The 21,043-nt window shown below is 43.7% G+C and overlaps 1 protein-coding gene across 5 annotated transcripts in view; it reads left to right on the top strand.

Moving 5' to 3' along the window:
• The window catches only part of ap2b1 (adaptor related protein complex 2 subunit beta 1), a 399,172-nt gene that overhangs the window by 66,370 nt on the left and 311,759 nt on the right, over positions 1–21,043 (top strand). For all 5 annotated transcript variants that reach the window (XM_072469214.1, XM_072469210.1, XM_072469212.1 and 2 more), the window contains one exon: positions 5,476–5,596. In XM_072469214.1, the coding sequence (XP_072325315.1) occupies positions 5,476–5,596 (121 nt within the window). The remainder of the gene's footprint in view (positions 1–5,475; positions 5,597–21,043) is intronic.

The following is a 21,043-nucleotide window of genomic DNA, read 5'->3' on the forward strand; positions in this document are numbered from 1 at the left end:
TAATCATTTTCAACAGTGATTATGTGTGACCCTGATAACATGGGCCTTTGGGAATAGCGAACAAACAGTTTTCATCTTTAAAAATAATTAACATCTCTGCCTCATTAAGAATTTGAAGGATGCGAGCCAAGCTTTTCTAATTTTATTCTTTTTGCAATTTTTATATTTCCTGGACAATGGGGAGAACTCCGTTGCTCCCCTTCAAAATAGTGTTACGGCATCTTTTGGTCCACCCAAGAAGGCATCTCAGTTTGATGTCTTAGCTGAAAGATAGCACCTCTAATAATATAGCCCTTCTTCGGGGACTGGTTTAGCTCACTTGGTTTGGCAGCTGATTCATGATGCAGAGCAAGGCCAGCAGGTTGGGTTCAATTTGCGTACCAACTGAGGTTATTCATTAAAGCTCCACCACGCCTTCTCAATCTAAATCCAGTGAGCGCTCCCCCTCAAAGGGGAAAGCAACCCATGGTCATCTGGGGCTTTGGTGACTTTACCTTGCCTTACTCCCTCACTACCGTACCACAGTATCTACTGATATTCCGTGTTCAAGCCCTTGGCATGGGACTCGATTGCAACCTTCTGACTTCGATGAACCGTGGCTAACATTGAACAGGTGTCTACAACCATTAACATCCAATTGGTGAGAGGCCTATCTGGACCAGATATATAAATACTGTGGCTGCAAGTAACTTACCACCTGAATCCCCAGAGCTAATGTGCTAACCACAAGGCATAGGTTGGAATATGATGGAACACTCTCCAATTGGCTGGATGAGTGCATCTTGAAGAAGCTCAAGCCAGACTGCTTGATTGACACACCATTTACCACCTTAAACATCACTCCAATGATGCAGAGTGACAGCAGTGTGTACCATCTACAAGTTTCACTGCAGCAACCCGCCAAAGTTCCTTTGACAGCGTTTTCCAAACCTAGAAGGACAAGGCAGCAGATACATGGGAACACCACTGCCTGAAAGCTTTTCCCCAAGTCACTCCATCCTGACTTGGAAATATATTCCTGTTCCTTCATTGTTGCTGGGTCAAAATCCTGAACTCCTTCCCAAACACCACCTGGCGACAGTAGTTTGAGAAGGTGGGTCACCATCACTGTCTCGAGGGAATTCAGGATGGGTAATGAATGTTGGCCTTGTCAGTGCTCACATCCCAAGAACAAATAAAATCTTTTCCAACTCCTTCCTGTGACAGGCATCTGTGAGTTGAGCAGAAAATAACCTAGCGTTTCATCCATGCATTCCTTTTATCGGTCATGCCTGATACAAAGGACTTCCGGTGGCAGCCATGAAGTTGCCCATTTAGTGGCTCCCCCTCAAGGCAAATTTTTTGGGTCATTTTCCTGCCCGAAGAGCATAGTATTTGAGGGCAAAAGGTACAGGAGTACCTGGGGAAGATGATAATACTCTGGTGCGGTTGGTGGATGAATCCATCCTTGTCAGCGGGAGCAGGAGCGTCTTCGTGGTCCGCAACAGGAAAATATGGCAGAGGACAAGGGGGGCATGCTGCCCGCCCAGTGGTCAGTGGAGCATTGGCAGAGTTCCTGAATTATAATTTTCAGCAACAGAGGAAAGAGGCCCTGGAAGACTTGAATTGCTGAGATCTGGGATCAAGCAGAGGCTGGAGGGCCAGGTGATCCAGGAGGTGGGGGAGAGGGAAGGGGAGCATGAGGAGCAGTTGGCCTCTTTGGTGGCGGAGGAGGGAGTAATGCGGGAGAGCCAGAAGAGGCTGAGGAAGAAGGTGAAGAATCTGGAGAATCGCTCCAGGGGCCAAAATTTAAGTATTGTAGTGATGCCTGAAGGTATTGAAGATGCGGAGGCTGCTGTGTATGTGGCAAGGATGCTGGAGAAATTGATGGGGGATGGGGTCTTCGATCGGCCTCTGGAGGTGGATCAAGGGCATAGGGCGCAGAGAAGGAGGAAGTGTTGCTAACGTGTGGTTGGTGTGGTGCAGTTGGGAAGGGATCAATGGTGGTGAATATTTGAGGACAGGCCGGGGGATGGCCCAAAAAGGGATATGGCTGATCGGCAGGGGGAGGGGATAGGGTGGCCTCCTATCAAGCTGTTCACGTGGAACATGAGGGTGTTGAATGGGCTGGTTAAAGGTCGGGTGTATTCACGCATCTAAGTTTGAAGGCGGACGTGGCTTCTTTGCAGGAGACTCGCCTGAAGCTGGGGGATCAGATGAGGTTGAGAAAGGATGGGTGGGGCAGGTGTTTCATTCGGGCTTGGATATGAAGATGCGGAGGGAGGAGGTGTTGGTTAATAAGCGGGTTGCAGTCGAGGTGGGGAGCATTGTGGCTGATCCGGGAGAGCAGATATGTGATGGTTAATGGGAAGTTGGAAGGCATGCCGGTGGTTCTGGTGAAAACGTTTATGCCCTGAATTGGGATGACATGGATTTTGAGGTGGCAGCATCCACAGTGGAGGCTGGATGTGGGGTTGCTGGCAGATGAAGTGGGGTGTAAGGGCTGCCATGTGGGGCTACGTAAAGCTGAAAGACACTGGGGAGATCATAGCCGCCACGCTGTGCGAGGCACTCACGGCTGTAGTCAGGGGAGAGTTCATATCAATTCCGGCGCATAGGGAGAAAATGGGGTGGGAGGCGAGTGGTGGATGAGATTTTGAGGGTGGACAGGAGATATTTGGAGCCACTTGAGGCAGTGTTGGTGAAGGAGAGTCAGAGGCTCCAGATGAAGTCTTGGCTAGTTTCTATGGGCAAGGCAGTGGGGCAGCTGCGGAGGGCCAGAGGGGCAGTGTATGAATATGGGCAAAAGACTAGCAGGATGTAGGCCCATCAGTTGAGAAAGCAGGAGGCGGCGAGAGAGATTGGTAGAGTGAGGGATGATGAGGGCAAGCTGGTGATGGACCCGGAGGGGGTAATGGGGTGTTCGAGGCTTTTTCTTTTTGTTGGAGGTTCTGAGTCAGAGCCACCAATCAGGTAGCAGGGAATTCTGCGCTTCCTGGATCGGTTAGAGTTTCCCAAGTTTGTAGAGGGGATGGTTCAGGGACTGGGGGCCCCAGCAGAAGCTTGAAGGGGCCTCGGCGTGGATGCCGATCTGTAATAATCATAAGTTTGCACCAGCGAGGCTTAGGGGGTGGTGACAGGGAGGGATTGAGTGCTTTGGCGACTTGTTTATAGGGGACAAATGCAAGGGGCTGGAGGAAGTGTATGAGTTGCACAGAGGAAATGGCTTTATGTACCCGCAGGTTCGGAACTTTGTAAGCAGAGAGGTGCCGTTCTTTGGAATTGCAGGACAAGGTGCTGTTGAAGGACGAAATAGGGGAGGGGAAGATGCCAGATGTCTGCAAGGAGTTGGCGTGGGAGGGAGCCCTGATGGAGGATATTGAGAGTAATTGGAAGGAGGAGTTAGGAGGGGAGGTGGGTGCTGAGATGTAGGCGGAGGCCTTGCAGAGGGTGAATGCGCCTAGGTCATGTGTGAGGTTAAGCCTCATCCAGTTTAAAGTGGTGCAGTGGGGAGGGTGACTAGGATCTATGGGGCTAGAGGATAGGTGTGGGCGGTGTGTGAGGGGCCGTGAATCACGGTCACATGTTCTGGGTATGTCCGAGATTGAGGGGGTTCTGGCAGGGGTTCTCGGACGTGCTGGGTGTGGAAGTGGTTCCGAGTCCAGAGGTTGCGATATTTGGGGTGTCGGAAGATCCGGGAATCCAGGGGTGAGAGAGGCCGTTGTTTTGGTCTTTGCCTCCCTGATAGCCCGGACACGGATTATGCTAGGGTGATGGAACTTGGAGCCACCGAAAGTGGCAGCCCTGAGGCTGGGGAAGGTCAAGTTTGCTTTGAGGGGGGTAGGCAGAGGGGTTCACCTTGAGGTGGAAGCCGTTTATTGATTTCTTTAAGAAGGTTTGAAAGGTCAGCAAGGGGGTGGGGGGGAATAAGGGGGTCAAAATAGGGAAGGCTGGATGCGAGGTGGGGTGTGGTTGTTTATTGAATTGTTTTGTTCTTATTCTTTTTGTATTTGCGAAAATGCCTAGAATAAAAATATATTTTTAAAAAAGTCTGATACAAAGTATAGCTGGCTCAGAATTGGAATTTGTCAATTGGGGAATTATGAACAACTGGTTGGTCTAATTTTAAGAATGTTAACACACAGGGTTAAAATAAACCAAACTAATCAGTGAGGATGGTAAGGATCCAGGAGAGGTTATTTCTTGAAGTTTCTGAATGTTAAATGTCCGCGTGCAGATAAAGTGGAGAAACTCCATGGGAACACACAAAAGGCTACTTGATAATAAGTACCCCCATTGTGTTGGGGGTAATATATTAATATGGATAGAGGATTGGCTAACTGATAGAAGTCAGAGTTGGGATTAGAGGGGCATTTTCAGGATTGCAACCTGTAACTAGTGGAGTGCCACAGGGATCTGTGCTGGGACCACAATTATTTATAATGTATATTAATGATTTGGGACAAGGGAAGTGAATGCACTTACCAAGTTTGCGGATGACACAAAAATTGATAGGAAGGCAAATGGTGAGGATGATAGAGTATTACAGAGGGTCAGGTTAGACAGGTTAGGTGATCGAGCAGACACCTGGTAGATGGAATATAATGTAGGAAAATGTGAAGTTATGGCCCTTGGTCGAAAGAATAAAGGATCTGAATATTACTTAAATGGAGAAAGACTGCGGAAAACTGCATCACGGGGATTTGGGGGCCCACGTGCAGAAATCTCAAGTTAGGATGCAGGTTAAGCAGGTAATTGGGAAGACAAGTGGAATATTAGCCTTTTATTGCAAAGGGAATGGAGTATAAAAACAGGATGTCTTCTAAAACTGTAAAAGGCTAGAAAAACTAGTTAGACCACACCTGGAATACTACAGTTTTGGCCCCCTTATCTAAGGAAAGATATACTGGCATTGGACGCAGTGCAGAGAAAGTTCACTAGGTTGATCCCAGGTATGGAGGAATTTTCTTGCGAGTAGAGATTTAGGAGGTTGAGCCTGTACTTATTGGAGTTTAGAAAAATGAGAGGTGACCTTATTGAGACATATTGCATTCTGAGGGGTCTTGACAGGATCAATGCTGAGAGGATATTTCCTCTTGTGGAGGAGTCGAAGACCAGAGGGCATAATTTCAGTAAGGGGTGGCCAATTTAAGAGAGCTGAGGAGGAATTTCTTTGCTCAGCAGGTAGTGAATCTGTGGAATTCTTTACCACAGCGACCTGCAGAGGCTGGGCCACTAAGTCTGATCAAGACAGATTTTTAATCAGTAAGGGAGTCGAGGGTTATGGAGAACGCAGAAAGTGGAGTTGAGGATTATATCAGCTTGGTCATTATCTCATTGGATGGTGAAGCAGACTCGATGGACTGAATGGCCTACTTCTGCTTCTATGTCTTATGGCCTTATCAGTGAGGATAGGAAGGAGACTGTCGGAGCAAACATGTGATGGCTAAAAAGGGCCATTTTGTAACAAAGCCATATGTATGTGTTAATTTTCAGGCCTGAAATTCTGAAGCAGGAGATAAAGGTGTTCTTTGTGAAATACAATGACCCAATCTATGTGAAACTGGAGAAACTGGACATCATGATCCGTCTGGCCTCTCAGGCTAACATCGCCCAGGTCAGTGCATGTTCCTTGTCAGCTCCAAAACAATAAGGAAGCACATTGTCTACTGTCTCTGTGATAAGAGAAAAGGGTTAAGTTTTAAAACTGCAAGAGAAGTCCTGAAATTGGAAAGAAAAACATAGTTCAATTTTTCATTCAAGTGAATGTATTTAGAATTGAATTGGAGGAAACAATTCACTCAGTTGTGTCATTGCCAACTCTACACTGGAGGTTATTTATAAATCCTGTCTACACCAGAAGTGCTCGGTTGCTTTTAGAATATGGGTAATCGTTCCAGTTACCTAGTATGTATGTCAATGCATTTTATTCCTCCTTGATCTGCCTGACCTCCGCTGTGTTTGAAATGGTTGCTTGTACCTTCCTCTTCTACCAGTATTTCTCTGTGGCTTAGTTGAATGGGGAAACGCTTGATTGGCTCCATATCTCTTCAGCCTGGGCAGCCACTACATCTTCAATGGATTCCCCTTGAGTTCACAGTGCAGTCAACTTTGGCGTTCAACAAAGAGCCACCCTCGACTGTAAGCAACTCTCTGGTGATATCATGGAGACGGGAACTGAATTCAGACGTATGCTGTTGATGCCCAGGTCTCCTGCTTCACCTTGTTCTCAATCCCGTGACCACATTGGCTCAATGTTTAAATTAGATAGGTCAGAATTTCTTAGTTGAATTTTGGAAAGATCAAAGCCATTGTTTTCAGCCACGCCAAAATCTTTGATTTTTGCTTTGACCCCATCCCTCTCCCTGGAAACTCACTTGGATTAGATGAAATGCACATGACCTCTATAGTGTTCAACTCGGCCGTCTCCAGTCTGGTACCAAAACTGCTTGCTTCCATCACTGCAGCATTTCTGGCCATTGTCCCTGCCTTAGTCCCGCCTTTATCTACAATGTGACTTCTCCAGTATCCTGATTACAGCCCTCCCATAAAATCCAATTTGTACAAAACCCTGCTGCCTGGTATTCTTGTCTTGCACAAAGATTGGTATGCTCATCGCCCCTGTTCCTGCTGGCTTGCATTGGTTTCCATATCCCCCAACAGATCAAATTTAAAATCCTCATTTAAAAATGATTTTGTGGTCTTGCCTCGACCTAACCTCTGCAATTTTCTTCAGCTTTGTATTCCCCCTCATGCCCTCAGATTCTGGCTTTATGTAGTCTGTTTTTTTTCCACTACAGTATGCCTGTGGCAGGGCCTTCAACTCTTGGACGCTCTTTCACCAGATTATCTTGAAAAGTGCTCACAAAAGTTGGCTGGACAACTATGTGGCATAGGGTTCAACTTCTGTTCCAGTTGGGTGAATTTGGGACCTTCCTTCTTGTTTAAAAAAAAATAAAATTTGATAAAGATGTTCAAAGGCATGAGGGGGCTCGACAGAGTAGATAGTGATAAACCATTCTACCCGTAAAAGGATCAACGAGAGGGCAAAGATTTAAAGTGATTTGCAAAATAAGCAGATGTGATGTGAGAAAACAATATTTCTCACAATGAGTGGTTGCCGTCTGGAATGCACTGCCTGAAGTATGATGTAGGTAGGTTCAATCGAGGCATTCCCAGAAGACATTATATGATTACTTGAATGGAAACAATTTCAATTTGCAGGGGTACAGGGAAAAGGTCATGATGCTCATTTGGAGAGCTGATGTAGATGCAATGTGCCAAATGGTCTGAACAATAACGATTGTGTGATTTAATGATGCAAGTTGTTTGGAAAGATTGTAGTTCTCAATGTGAACTGATTCATTTGGCAACAATGTATGGTTTAGTGTTTTCCCCCATTTAAAATAATTTAAAGACAGGAATAACAAGAGGATAACTACAGGCAGTAGCTAACCTGATGATCCGTCCCTTCGATTCTCCTGCAATTGCCCTCGCTTTGGGCCTCTATAAGATATAAAAACCCCTGTTTCAGGGTTGTACAGTACCATTTTCATTCTCATACTTGCAAGTGTAAGTAATCTCCAAACGAAGATTTTTCTCTGGAATTTTACCCGCACACTGGAGAGCATTAAAATGTGGAGAGAGTGGATGGGATGGGATGGATGGGATTTGTTTATTGTCACGTGTACCGAGGTACAGTGAAAAGTATTTTTCTGCGAGCAGCTCAACAGATCATTAAGTACATGAGAAGAAAAGGGAATAAAAGAAAATACATAATAGGGCAACACAACATATACAATGTAACTACATAAGCACTGGCATCGGATGAAGCATACAGGGTGTATGTAGTGTTAATGAAGTCAGTCCATAAGAGGGTCATTTAGGAGTCTGGTGACAGTGGGGAAGAAGCTGTTTTTGAGTCTGTTCGTGCGTGTTCTCAGACTTCTGTATCTCCTGCCCGATGGAAGAAGTTGGAAGAGTGAATAAGCCGGGTGGGAGGGATCTTTGATTATACTGCCCACTTTCCCCAGGCAGCAAGAGGTGTAGATGGAGTCAATGGATGGGAGGCAGGTTTGTGTGATGGACTGAGCGGTGTTCACAACTCTGAAGTTTCTTGCGGTCCTGGGCCGAGCAGTTGCCATACCAGGCTGTGATGCAGTCAGATAGGATGCTTTCTATAGTGCATCTGTAAAAGTTAGTAAGAGTCAATGTGGACGTGCCGAATTTCCTTAGTTTCCTGAGGAAGTATAGGCGCTGTTGTGCTTTCTTGGTGGTAGCATCGACGTGGGTGGACCAGGACAGATTTTTGGAGATGTGCACCCCATGGAATTTGAAACTGCTAACCATCTCCACCTCTGCCCCGTTGATGCTGACAGGGGTGTGTACAGTACTTTGCTTCCTGAAGTCAATTACCAGCTCTTTAGTTTTGCTGGCATTGAGGGAGAGATTGTTGTCGCTACACCACTCCACTAGGTTCTCTATCTCCCACCTGTATTCGGACTCGTCGTTATTCGAGATCCGGCCCACTATGCAGCACATTTGTACAGAAATTCTGCAAGTCCAGGCTTGTTGGATGTGCTAATTAATTTACATCCATTCCAATCATCATGTTTGTTCTGGAAAGCATAAATCCGAGAAGCAAACCGATTCAACAGATGATTAATGACAGTAGAAAATGTATCCATGTGCAGGAATCAAACCACTATTGTAACTGCTGCAGAATAAATATTAGCTCTTTTTTCACTGTTTAAACTTTTAGGTGCTCTGACTAGCTTTGATGCCTGCAACATAGTAACTAGATTTGTTTAATAGATGCTTATGGCCCTGAATTAAAAGGTAATATATCAGCATAAAAATAAAATGAGCAACCTTGCCTTTTGTAATTACCTACCGAATAGAGCTGTCTGATGTTCTAAGGTGATTGAAGAGATAACACCACCTTGTTTACCTGGCAGACCGTGTGCGCTGATAATTATCACAGCAGAAAGTTCAATTATATTGTGATTGGTAATCCCAATTTGCAAATAGTAACTGTTTCCTCAACTAATTCATGATGGGCTGGTTTAGCACAGTGGGCTAAACAACTGGCTGGTAATGCAGAACCAGGCCAGCAGCGTGGGTTCAATTCCCGTACCGGCCTCCCCAAACAGGCGACAAGGGGCTTTTCACAGTAACTTCATTGAAGCCTACTTGTGACAAGCTGTTATTATTATGTCATTATTATTTTCAAATATCTCTTCTCCAGTGTGGCATTAAGTTCCGCAGTTGCAAGTCTAGAAAAAGAATGAAAGGTTGGATAGTGACAGTGAGTTAGAAATCATGGCTTGAGTGCTGTTATTTGCTTTGCTCCTGGTTTAAAAAAACTCCTTAATAAGTAAGGCATGTTCTGCAAACTCTCTTTTTCACCCGCTGCTCCTTTGTTCGCTGACTTATTGGCTCCCGGTGTGCCCCTCAGTTTAAAAATTCTTATCCTGATGTTTAAATCGCTCCACGGCCGCACTCCTGCCCATTTATGTAACTCCCTTCAGCTGACAACCTGCCCCCAAATCTGACTTTGTGTGCTTCATCCACATCATTTCCTCGCAAGATTGGCACCTGTACCTTCAGCTGTCTCAGCCCCAAATGTGCAATTCCTTCACGAAACATCTTTTTTAAGATTCTGTTTAAATCTACCTCTTTGACCAACCCGATCCTACTGTCTCCTCTTTTGGCTCTGTCAGATTCTCCTTGGTGAAAAGGAGGTTGAGAATAGATTTGATGGAGGTATTCAAAATCATTTGAGGACCAAACAGTGTGCATTGGGAGAAACTGTTCCCATTGGTGGGAAGATTGAGAACCTACTACCATAAGATATGGGAGCAGAATTAGGCCATTTGGCCCAACGAGTCTGCTGCACCATTCAATCATGGTGGATATGATCCTCACCCCATTCTCCTGCCTTATCCCCATAACCCCTGACTCCCTTATTAGACCAAGAGCTGGAAAGTGGAATTAGACAGAATAGTTATTTCTTAGAATATACCATAATAACTAGGAGCAGGGATAGACAATTTAGCCTCTCGAACCTTCTCCACCGTTCAATACGATCGTAGCTTATCTTATCATGGCTTCAACTCCACCGTCCTGCCTGTTCTCTTGTTAACCTTAAATGCATTACTAATTAAAAAGCTGTCTTAACTCCTTAAATTTACTCCCTGTCCCAGCAGCCACTGCTCTCTGGGGTAGCGAATTCCACAGATTCATGACCCTTTGGGAGAAACAGTTTTGTCTCATCTCTGTTTTAAATTTGCTACCCCTTATCCTGAGAGTAGAATGCCCCATAAAAGGAAGCATCCACTCCACATTTACTTCATCCGTACATTTTTATCATGTATATCTCCATTTGATCTCCCCTTATTCCTCTAACTTCTATACAGTGTAGGCTTGAACTGCTCAATCTCTCTTCATAAGACAAACCCCATATCTCTGGAATCAATCTGGAATTCATGAGAAGTATTTGGCAGGAAGGATCAAGGAAAACCCAAAAGCTTTCTATAGGTATGTCAGGAATAAGCGAATGACTAGGGAAAGAGTAGGACCAGTCAAGGACAGGGATGGGAAATTGTGTGTGGAGTCTGAAGAGATAGGCGAGATACTAAATGAATATTTTTCGTCAGTATTCACTCAGGAAAAAGATAATGTTGTGGAGGAGAATGCTGAGCCCCAGGCTAATAGAATAGATGGCATTGAGGTACGTAGGGAAGAGGTGTTGGCAATTCTGGACAGGCTGAAAATAGATAAGTCCCCGGGACCTGATGGGATTTATCCTAGGATTCTATGGGAGGCCAGGGAAGAGATTGCTGGACCTTTGGCTTTGATTTTTATGTCATCATTGGCTACAGGAATAGTGCCAGAGGACTGGAGGACAGCAAATGTGGTCCCTTTGTTCAAAAAGGGGAGCAGAGACAACCCCGGCAACTATAGACCGGTGAGCCTCACGTCTGTAGTGGGTAAAGTCTTGGAGGGGATTATAAGGGACAAGATTTATAATCATCTAGATAGGAATGATATGATCAGGGATAGTCAGCATGGCTTTGTGAAGGGTAGGTCATGCCTCACAAACCTTATTGAGTTCTTTGAGAAGGTGACTGAACAGGTAGACGAGGGTAGAGCAGTTGATGTGGTGTATATGGATTTCAGCAAAGCGTTTGATAAGGTTCCCCACGGTAGGCTATTGCAAAAAATACGGAGGCTGGGGATTGAGGGTGATTTAGAGATGTGGATCAGAAATTGGCTAGCTGAAAGAAGACAGAGGGTGGTGGTTGATGGGAAATGTTCTGGGGCCGTTGCTGTTTGTCATTTTTATCAATGACCTAGAGGAAGGCACAGAAGGGTGGGTGAGTAAATTTGCAGATGATACTAAAGTCGGTGGTGTTGTCGATAGTGTGGAAGGATGTAGCAGGTTACAGAGGGATATAGATAAGCTGCAGAGCTGGGCTGAGAGGTGGCAAATGGAGTTTAATGTAGAGAAGTGTGAGGTGATTCACTTTGGAAGGAATAACAGGAATGCGGAATATTTGGCTAATGGTAAAGTTCTTGAAAGTGTGGCTGAGCAGAGGGATCTAGGTGTCCATGTACATAGATCCCTGAAAGTTGCCACCCAGGTTGATAGGGTTGTGAAGAAGGCCTATGGAGTGTTGGCCTTTATTGGTAGAGGGATTGAGTTCCGGAGTCGGGAGGTCATGTTGCAGCTGTACAGAACTCTGGTCCGGCCGCATTTGGAGTATTGCGTACAGTTCTGGTCACCGCATTATAGGAAGGACGTGGAGGCTTTGGAGCGGGTGCAGAGGAGATTTACCAGGATGTTGCCTGGTATGGAGGGAAAATCTTATGAGGAAAGGCTGACGGACTTGAGGTTGTTTTCGTTGGAGAGAAGAAGGTTAAGAGGAGACTTAATAGAGGCATACAAAATGATCAGGGGGTTGGATAGGGTGGACAGTGAGAGCCTTCTCCCGCGGATGGATATGGCTGGCACGAGGGGACATAACTTTAAACTGAGGGGTAATAGATATAGGACAGAGGTCAGAGGTAGGTTCTTTACGCAAAGAGTAGTGAGGCCGTGGAATGCCCTACCTGCTACAGTAGTGAACTCGCCAACATTGAGGGCATTTAAAAGTTTATTGGATAAACATATGGATGATAATGGCATAGTGTAGGTTAGATGGCTTTTGTTTCGGTGCAACATCGTGGGCCGAAGGGCCTGTACTGCGCTGTATCGTTCTATGTTCTATGTTCTATGAACCTCCTCAGAACTGCCTCCAATGCCACTACATCTTTCCTCAAATAAGGGGACCAAAACGTGCACAATACTCCAGGTGCAGTCTCACCACTGCCTTGTACAGTTGCAAAAATACTTCTTTACCTTTATACTCTATTCCACATTCCATTCACTTTCTTTATTACCTGCTGTACCTGCATGCTAGCTTTCTGTGACTCGTGCACAAAGGCACCCAGATCCCTCTGCGGAGCCTTTCTATTTTTCCGACCAAAGTTGGTGACCTCACACTTATACACATTGAACTCCATCTTCCACATTTTGGCCCACTCACCTAACCTATTTATATCCATTTGTAAGGTTCTTATTTCCTCATTGCAACTGACTGTCCCACGTATTTTTGGTGTCATCTGCAAATTTGACTATAGAACCTTTTATCCCTGTATCCAAGTCGTTAATATAGATTGTAAATAGTTGGGGCCCAATGACCGAACCTTGTGGCACCCCACTAGTTACATCTTGACATCAAAAAAGATCCATTTATCCCTACTCTGTCTTCTGTCCGTCAGCCAGTCTTCTATCAAAGCTAATAAATTACTTCTAACCCCATGTTATCTAACTTTGTGCATTAACCCCTGTGCGGCACCTTATCAAACCCCTTCCGGAAGTCCAGATATCCGACATCTACAGGATCCCCATTATCCACTTTGCTTGTTACATCTTCGAAGAACTCTAGCAAATTAGTCAAACGTGATTTATTCTTCATAAAACCATGCTGACTCTGATGGATTGCGTTTTGACTTTCCAAATATCCTGATATTACTTCCTTAATAATGGATTTTAACAATTTCCCAACTGGTCTGTAATTTCCTACATTCTACCTCCCTCCCATTTTGAATAAGGGCGCGACATTAGCATTTTCCAATCCACTGGAACCTTTCGATGTCGCAGGTTTAAGGTAATTGACAAATGCCGAAATATTTTTTGTGCAGCAAGTGGTTCAGTTCTGGAATGCACTGCCCAAGGTTGTGATGAAGGCAGGTTAATTTGAGACGTTCAAAAGAGAATTGGATCATTATATGAAAAGGATAGGGGATAAGGCAGGTGATTGGCACTAAATGAATTGCTCCTGCAGAGGGCCAGCATGGACAAAAGGGGGTGAAGGGCCACCCCTGTGCTGGATCCATTTGATTAAGTTTTGTTTAATAGGGTTCCTGTGAAGCAACTTGTGATGTTTGCTCTGACAAAGGTGCTATATAAATGCAAATTATTGCGGAGTTGATTTTAATACAGTGATTCTCAAGCTATTTTCCAATGTTACCGCATTTTAGCACATCAAAATTAACGTGACTCCATGCAGCGTAGTGACATCCAATATTTCATTAAAGTTTGCATATTGTGGATATAATACATCATATAAATTGGATAATCTATTTTTGAAGTACTTCGTAAAAGTATTCCATCTACTCATGTTCTTCATATTTCCTGATGACAGAAGACACAGTGAAGTCCTTCTTTTATAATCAATTATAATCACTTCTTCCCTTCACTCACCCCACTGCATATACCATAATCAGCCCCCCTCTCCCAACAGACACAGTAATCAATCCCACTTACACCAAAGCTACCCCACATTTGCTGCCGCCACCCCCTCTTTTGATCTAGTTGCTGGTGCCTGTAAAGTGAAGTCGCTTGCCTGGGTAAGAACACTGTAAAAGGGGCAGAAACACTGTCAAGTTTGAAGCTGCCACTCACATGAACACAAGAAATAGGAGCAGGTTTAGATTACCTAGCCCATTGAGCCAGCTCCACCATTCAGTATGATCATGGCTGATCTTGGGCCTCAACTCGACTTTCCTGCCAGCTCCTCTCATCCCTTGATTCCCTGAGAGATCAAAAGCCTGTCTATCCCAGTCTTAAATGTATTTTGTGATGAAGTACCCGCAACCCTCTGAAGTAGAAAATTCCAAAAATGCACAACTCTTTGAAGTAATTACACCTCATCTCAATCCTAAATGATTGGCTCCTTATCCTGAGAATGTTCTCCTGTGTTTTAGATTCCCTGATCAATGGAAGACTTGTTTATTCCTGTACTCCAGTCTCCTTGCAATAAAGGCCAATATGCAATTTGTCTTCCTAATTGCTTGTTGCCCCTGCATGCTACCTTCCTGTGTTTCTTGTACGAGCATGCACTCGAGTCTCTTTGAGCATCAACACTTACAAGTTTTATATCATTTTTTCCTACTTACAACCAAAGTGAATAACTTCATACTTTTACATTAAACTCTATCTACTATCTTGTTGCCCACTCAGCAATATTTTCTGATCTGGTATTAATTTCTTCACTGTTTTTTAGTCCCCTGGGTAAGAAGACTGTGTAAAAGGGGCAGAAACACACTAAAGTTTGAAGCTGCCGCTCACAAGAACACAAGAAATAGGAGCATTGTTGTACAGTGACGACAGAGACAATATATTTATTCAGTGCCTTTGCCGCCATCTCATTTTCCATGATAATGTCTCCCGTCTCTGCTTCTAAGGGACCAAAGCTTACTTTCGCTACTCTTATGAAAGCTCTTCCAATCGTTTTTTATATTTCCGGCAAGTTTACTCATTCTATTTCTTCTCTCTTTTTCTCAACTGTTTGGTTTCTATAAAACTCCCACCCAATCCTCAGAGTTACTACTGTTTATTATTTTGCAACATTGTAAACTACTTCCTTTAATCTAATGCTACCCTTAACCCCCACAGCCACGGATGAATCTTGCTGAGTTTTTATTCTTCAGTGGAATCTATTTTTGTTCAATATTTTGAATTGTTTCTTTAAATAAGCAGCGGAAGCATTTAGCGTCATACCTGTTTATCTATCTACCCAACTTCAGCCACTTAAACCATCATGGCCGGGATTCTCCAATTCTGCGGCCAAGTTCTGTCGCCGGTGTAAAAAGTGGCGCCAACCACTCCGGCGTCAACGGTCCTCGATTATCAGGTATGCCCCCCTGCCTAGAGGGCTAGGTCGGGGCCGGAGTGGTCTCCGCAGCTCCATTCGGCGCGGCATGGCTGGCGCGAGTTCGTGCATGCGTGCCATGGCCGGCGTGATTCCGTGCATGCGCGTGGGTTCCCGTCTCCGCGTTGGCCCCTGGGCAATATGGCAAAGCCCTACAGGGGCCCGGTTAACCAGCCCGCCCCCCGATCTGCCTTGACTTTCTCTTTGAATTAGAAATGTCCCTTCACCTGACGCCACAGCTCTAGCTAAACGATTGGCCAGGACACTGGTCCCAGCCGAGTTTTAAGAGTAGTCCATCCCAACGGAATAGTTCTTTCCTGAGTACTGATGTCAATGCCTCAACATTTATAACCCCTTCTTCCTACACCAGTCTTTAAGCCCCACGTTATTCTCTAATCTGTTTGACCCAGTTGCCAATTTGTGTGTGGTTCAGGTAACAATCCAGATCTCAACATCTCGGCTCAGCTGTGTGACTTCCTCGCTCTCTGTATTTAGCTTGCTGGCCTTTTCTGAGCCCTGTTAGTGCACGGAAATCCAGAGCTTGCATGGAACTCTCTGCTCCAGGTGCTTCCTGAGGTTAAAGGGCACCTTGGGCTCTCCGCCATCCCCACTGCTGTCAGGTAGCATCAATCGAAGTGTGTCCAGGGCTGTTTGGCCACAGTGTCCTCTCCACACATAACCATTGCTGCAGACATAGAAAAGGGGGAACATCCCAAAATGTTGTTTCTGTGACTCGATTTGCGGTCCAGGCCCACAATTTTGGAACTCCTGATCTTGGAGGTAGGAGCCACGGGTTCAATTCCTATTCTATTTTCGATACCCAGACGATGAAAGATAGAATTGGAGCCTAATGTTTATGCACTACTAAGCTTACATTTACAGAAAAGTAAATTACAGACATGCATCATGTTTAATTCTGCTGCTATAAATAGGATCACAGGTGATTGATCAACCCTTGAATACAATTAAACAACTAATCTACATTAAGATCGCTGATCGCTGAGTTAGCTGATGTTGAAAAGAACATGACTGGTTCTTGCTGCTAATTACCAGATGTCTGCTGGTAGTGTCACTGATGCTTAACATGGTAGATTAGCTTGCTGGCATCACTCTGAAGTCTTGCACATTAAAATCCTGAAAGCGAATGTCCCTTCACGATAGACTGGAGAAGCATTGGTGGGTAGAGGGGGGGAGAAGAGAGGAGAGGGTTTCTTTAAAAAGGCTGTGTAGTAAGTTCTGAAATTTAGGGACTACATTGCCATAATTCAGTCAAAGCAAATTGGAAAACGGGTGAAAGAAATTAGGTCAGCACAGAACTGTTGCGCAACTGAAGCTTACAAGTGATCCTTTTTTGAACAGGAGAAAACTATTCATCTGTTGCAGTATTTTCAATTATACATTGTTCAATTGAATTTATGACATCAAAGTGGCTTTTATCTAAAGAATGCATTGTCATTGTACTGCATGCTTACAAAAATTCCTTATTCTGTTCACTCAGCTATCAGTGATCAATGACTGGGCACATGTTACAAGTGGACAATGTGCTTGAAGGGTTCAGGTACCAGAAGCGTGTGAGAAGAAAGCGTGTTGTGCTTATAAAATCAACCAGGAAATTTGCGTTTGGAGTCCTCCCGTTTGTATATTAGCTCTGCATCGTTTACTGCCAGATTTTGCCATGGAGCCTCATGTTGTGGCTATGGGGCGAATGGGGTACTTTGCACCTGTAAAACCTCATGAAATGCGAAGTGGCTTCCTTGTGAATCTTTATTTGCGCTCTTTCTTCCCGCCCGTTTTATAAAATGGTGATGAGAACTGTACACGGTACTGGAAAATGTATACCAAAGGTCCGAGACAGATTTTGCATAACTTCTCTACCCTATAATTCTGCCCATCTAAAAATAAACCCTTGTGCTTGGTTTGCTTTATTTTTTTTATGGCATTGTTCATCTGCTTTTAGCAATTTGTGTACTCCTAGATCCTTTTGCCTCACAACTCATTTTGATTCTTATTTTCCAAGTAATATGGGACTTTTTTTTATCACAATCTTTCATTTGTGTGCATTGAAATACATTTGCCAATCATATGTCCATTCTGCAAGTTTATTAATGTTGTCTTGAAGTTGTGACAGTCCTCCGATTTGCTTATTTCACCACCACCACCGCCACCTCCCAAAATTTGGTGTCTCCACAAATTTGGATTTTTGATTTCAATGGCTAAATAGTTATTATAAATCGTGACCCATGGTGGTCGTAGCACTGGTCCTTGTGGGACCCCACTTTCCACCATTCTGTCACTCTAAATGGCTGCCCTTTACCCTTACTCTCTGTTTTCTGTTTTGCAGGTAGTTGGCTATGTTCCCTTGACTCCATGTACTTTGATATTCATTAATCTTGAATGTGGTGGCCCTGTTGGAAATCTAGATAAATTACAACTACCATTTTACTCTTATTCATAGAATCATTACAGTGTAGGAGGAGGCCATTCAGCCCATCGAGTCTGCACAAACCTTCTGAAAGAGCAACCTACCTGGGCCCACTCCCCCACCCTACCCCTGTAATCCACCTAACCTTTGGACACGAAGGAGAAATTTAGCATGGCCAACCCACCTAACCTGCACAAGACTGCGGGAGGAAACCAGAGCACCCGGAGGAAACCCACGCAGACACTGGGAGAATGTACAAACTCCACAAGACAATCACCCAAGGCTGTATTTTAACCCAGGTCCCTGATGCTGTAAGGTAACAGTGCTAACCGCTGTACCACCGGGCCTCCCCTGTTATTCTCTGTTACCATTTCAAAGAATTGAGAGATTGTTCAAGACCGACTTTTCCTTCTAAAACCCATGCTGATAATTCATTTTTATTTTTAGCTTCTCTTTTTTTTTCAGGCTTCTCCTTTTATAGGGGTTCTGTTATTTTTCCAACCACCGATGTTTCACGAGTCAGTCGGTTCCTGGGCATGTCTTCCTTCAATATAGATATAATGTTAACTACCCACCAAATCTCTGGCACTCTATCCTTTCTAGCAAATTATTAAATATGCGCAGTAGTGCCTTCGCTGTTTCTTTTGTGGAATTTTTGAAAATATGCAGGTTCAATCCTTCTACACAGGGGATCTTTATTCCCTGTTGAGTTTGGTCAATTTGTTTAATATTTCTCCTCTATTTTAAATGCAGTACTATAATTTCTAATCCAATCTTCTGCTGTTGGAAGTTGACCTGATCATTCTCCCTGGTAAATATTTAAGCAGAATGATTACTTAATGTTTCTTCAATTTTGCAATCCCTGTCTTTGATTTTGTGCTGAACATTCTTTAGTGACCCTATTCCTATCGGACTATTTTGTGATCTTTGACAGTAGAATATTTTAATGTTCTGTTCAATTTTGTTAATTTAATGTCATAGTTTCTCTTTGCCTCCCTAATAGTTTTTTATATTGCTGTCTTGATTTTTGTATTCACCTTTCTGTTCTTCCGTGGTCATGTGCCTTATGTCTTTGCTCTCAATTTTCCATTGTCCTTATTCACCCATGGTGTCTTGTTAGTCTTCAGTATGCTTTTTTTTTAGGTGGATTTATTTTTCCTGATCTATGGTGTACATTTTAAATATTTCCCATTGCTCTACATCATTATTTGCTAATTTGTTTATTTCATTTTGTCAGCCTCTCAAAATGAGCTTCTCTGGAACCTCTTTGTCTGGTCATCTTTATGCTTGCATCTTTCTTGTTTGTTATCTTGAACAGTATTATATTGAGGTTGCTATTGCCTAGGTATTCCTCTACTTCTCTTATTTGCCCTGGTTAATTCCCCGTTATTTGATGGAGTGGCAAATCCTCCCTTGATCATTTATTCTACTGGGTTAGAAAGGAGTCCTGAACACATTGTAGGAACTAGCTACATCCACTTAACTTCTATACCTACTGCTATCCAATTAATTTCAAGAGAAGTTGAAATTTTTCCATGCTTATTGTTCTGTTGTTTTAGCAGATTTTTCTAATTTGCATACTTCTTTGTCTGCCTTCCTGCACTATTCAGTGGTCTGTAAACAGTGATTGATCCTTGCTTATATAGTTTGGTGCATGTGTATTCTATCCTGTTGATGGCTGTCATATTTTTCTACTGCCTTTTGTTATACTGCACCACTCCCCTTTCCCTTTATCTTTTTAAAATATAATATACCCTGAAATGTTTAATTCCCAGTCCTGAGCTTTCTGTAGCCATGTTTCAGTAGTGCCTACCGTAAATGGTCCCTCAAAAGCATTTTGCCTTTGGTTCCCTTGTTCTCGACACGGTGGTCATTGCTGGGCAGGATATATTTATTGTCAGTTACATCCTTTGTTTCCTCCCCAATCTCTCTCTAGCTAATGACATGGTCAACCTCAATACCATATTAAATCCGAACCAAAGCATCTCTTGTAATGGCTTCTATTCTCAACTCTATCCTCATTGACATGCTGTCATTTTATACCATCTGAAGTCATGGCGTCAGCTTCTTATGAATGCTGATGACACCAGGTGTCTTGGTCCCTTTACGACTCTGTTATCAGGCTGTTTATCTGACTTCCAGTCCTGGATGAACCAAGTTTCCTAGTTGAACGTTTGCTAGATTGAAGCTATTGTCTTTCTCTCTTCCATTCAGAACAAGTTCCCAGCCCTGCCACCAATTCCAACTGGCTCTCTGGCCCCTTATGTTTGTTATTGTTTATAACCTTGGCTTCCTATTCAACCCTGAGCTGAGCTGAACTTTCCGACCCAGATCCTCTCCCCAACAGACTGCTGGCTAAAACCTCTTGAACATCACCTGCCTCCTCTTCTGCTTAAGTCCATCTACCCCTGAAATGTTCATCCATGCTATTTTGATTCTACATTTGTCCATTGTCCTCCTCACCAGCCCTATGTCCCCCACTCCTGTAAGCTTGAACTCATCCAAAACTCCCATGCTGTCCATATATTATTCTGCAGCAAACTCTGCTGATTCATCACTTCTTTTCTTGCTGGCAAATGTCGGCTCACAAGCCCATTGCCTCCAATTAAAGGAAAATTGCAGTTGTGTTTAAATTATTTCTCACTGTGCCGCACCCTACCACCTCCAGTCCTGAAACAAGATTTTGTATTTGTATAGTACCTTTAATGTAGCAAAGCGATGCCACGGAAATCTGTTTCCCCAGCTCTAGCCTCTTGTGCAACCTCCATACTTCCTTCACCCCCATCATTGGCGATCACAGTTGTTTAACCCATGCTCTGGAATACTCTCCCCAAACCTCTCTGTCCACCTCATTTTACTTCTTTAAAAACCACATCCTTGATTTTGTTCACTCTTCTTCATCACTCCATCTTTAGTGAAGCTTACATTTCCTTACAGCTCTGTGAAACACCTTGGGACACTTCAACATCATCGCAGCTATATAAACACTTGTTAATTATGGGCTTCCTCTGTACTTGGGGTGGAGTCTGAATCTACTTTAAACTCTTCATTGTGTTCATCACATAAGGCTTACGTTAAAATTTGGTGATAAGACTTGCATTTAATTCTACTGTTACTTACATGAAGCATATTTTTGATGAGAGCCTATATTGTATCGTTGGAAAACGAGCACTAATATGAATTATCTGGGATGCTTCAGTATACCTTTTGTATTATTTGAGGTGTTAATTTTTTTAATGGGTTGGTTGGAGTCTGGCAGCAGTCAGAGGTAATTAACTTTAATTGGTAGAAGGTTGCTAATATTGGGATCATACTATCAAATCTTTTGGCAATATATCTTTTTATAAGCTGTATATTAATGCAAGCTTGTTGCTTTCAAAAG

The sequence above is a fragment of the Scyliorhinus torazame genome, chromosome 12 (assembly GCF_047496885.1).
Source record: "Scyliorhinus torazame isolate Kashiwa2021f chromosome 12, sScyTor2.1, whole genome shotgun sequence".
Classification (NCBI taxonomy): Eukaryota; Metazoa; Chordata; class Chondrichthyes; order Carcharhiniformes; family Scyliorhinidae; genus Scyliorhinus; species Scyliorhinus torazame.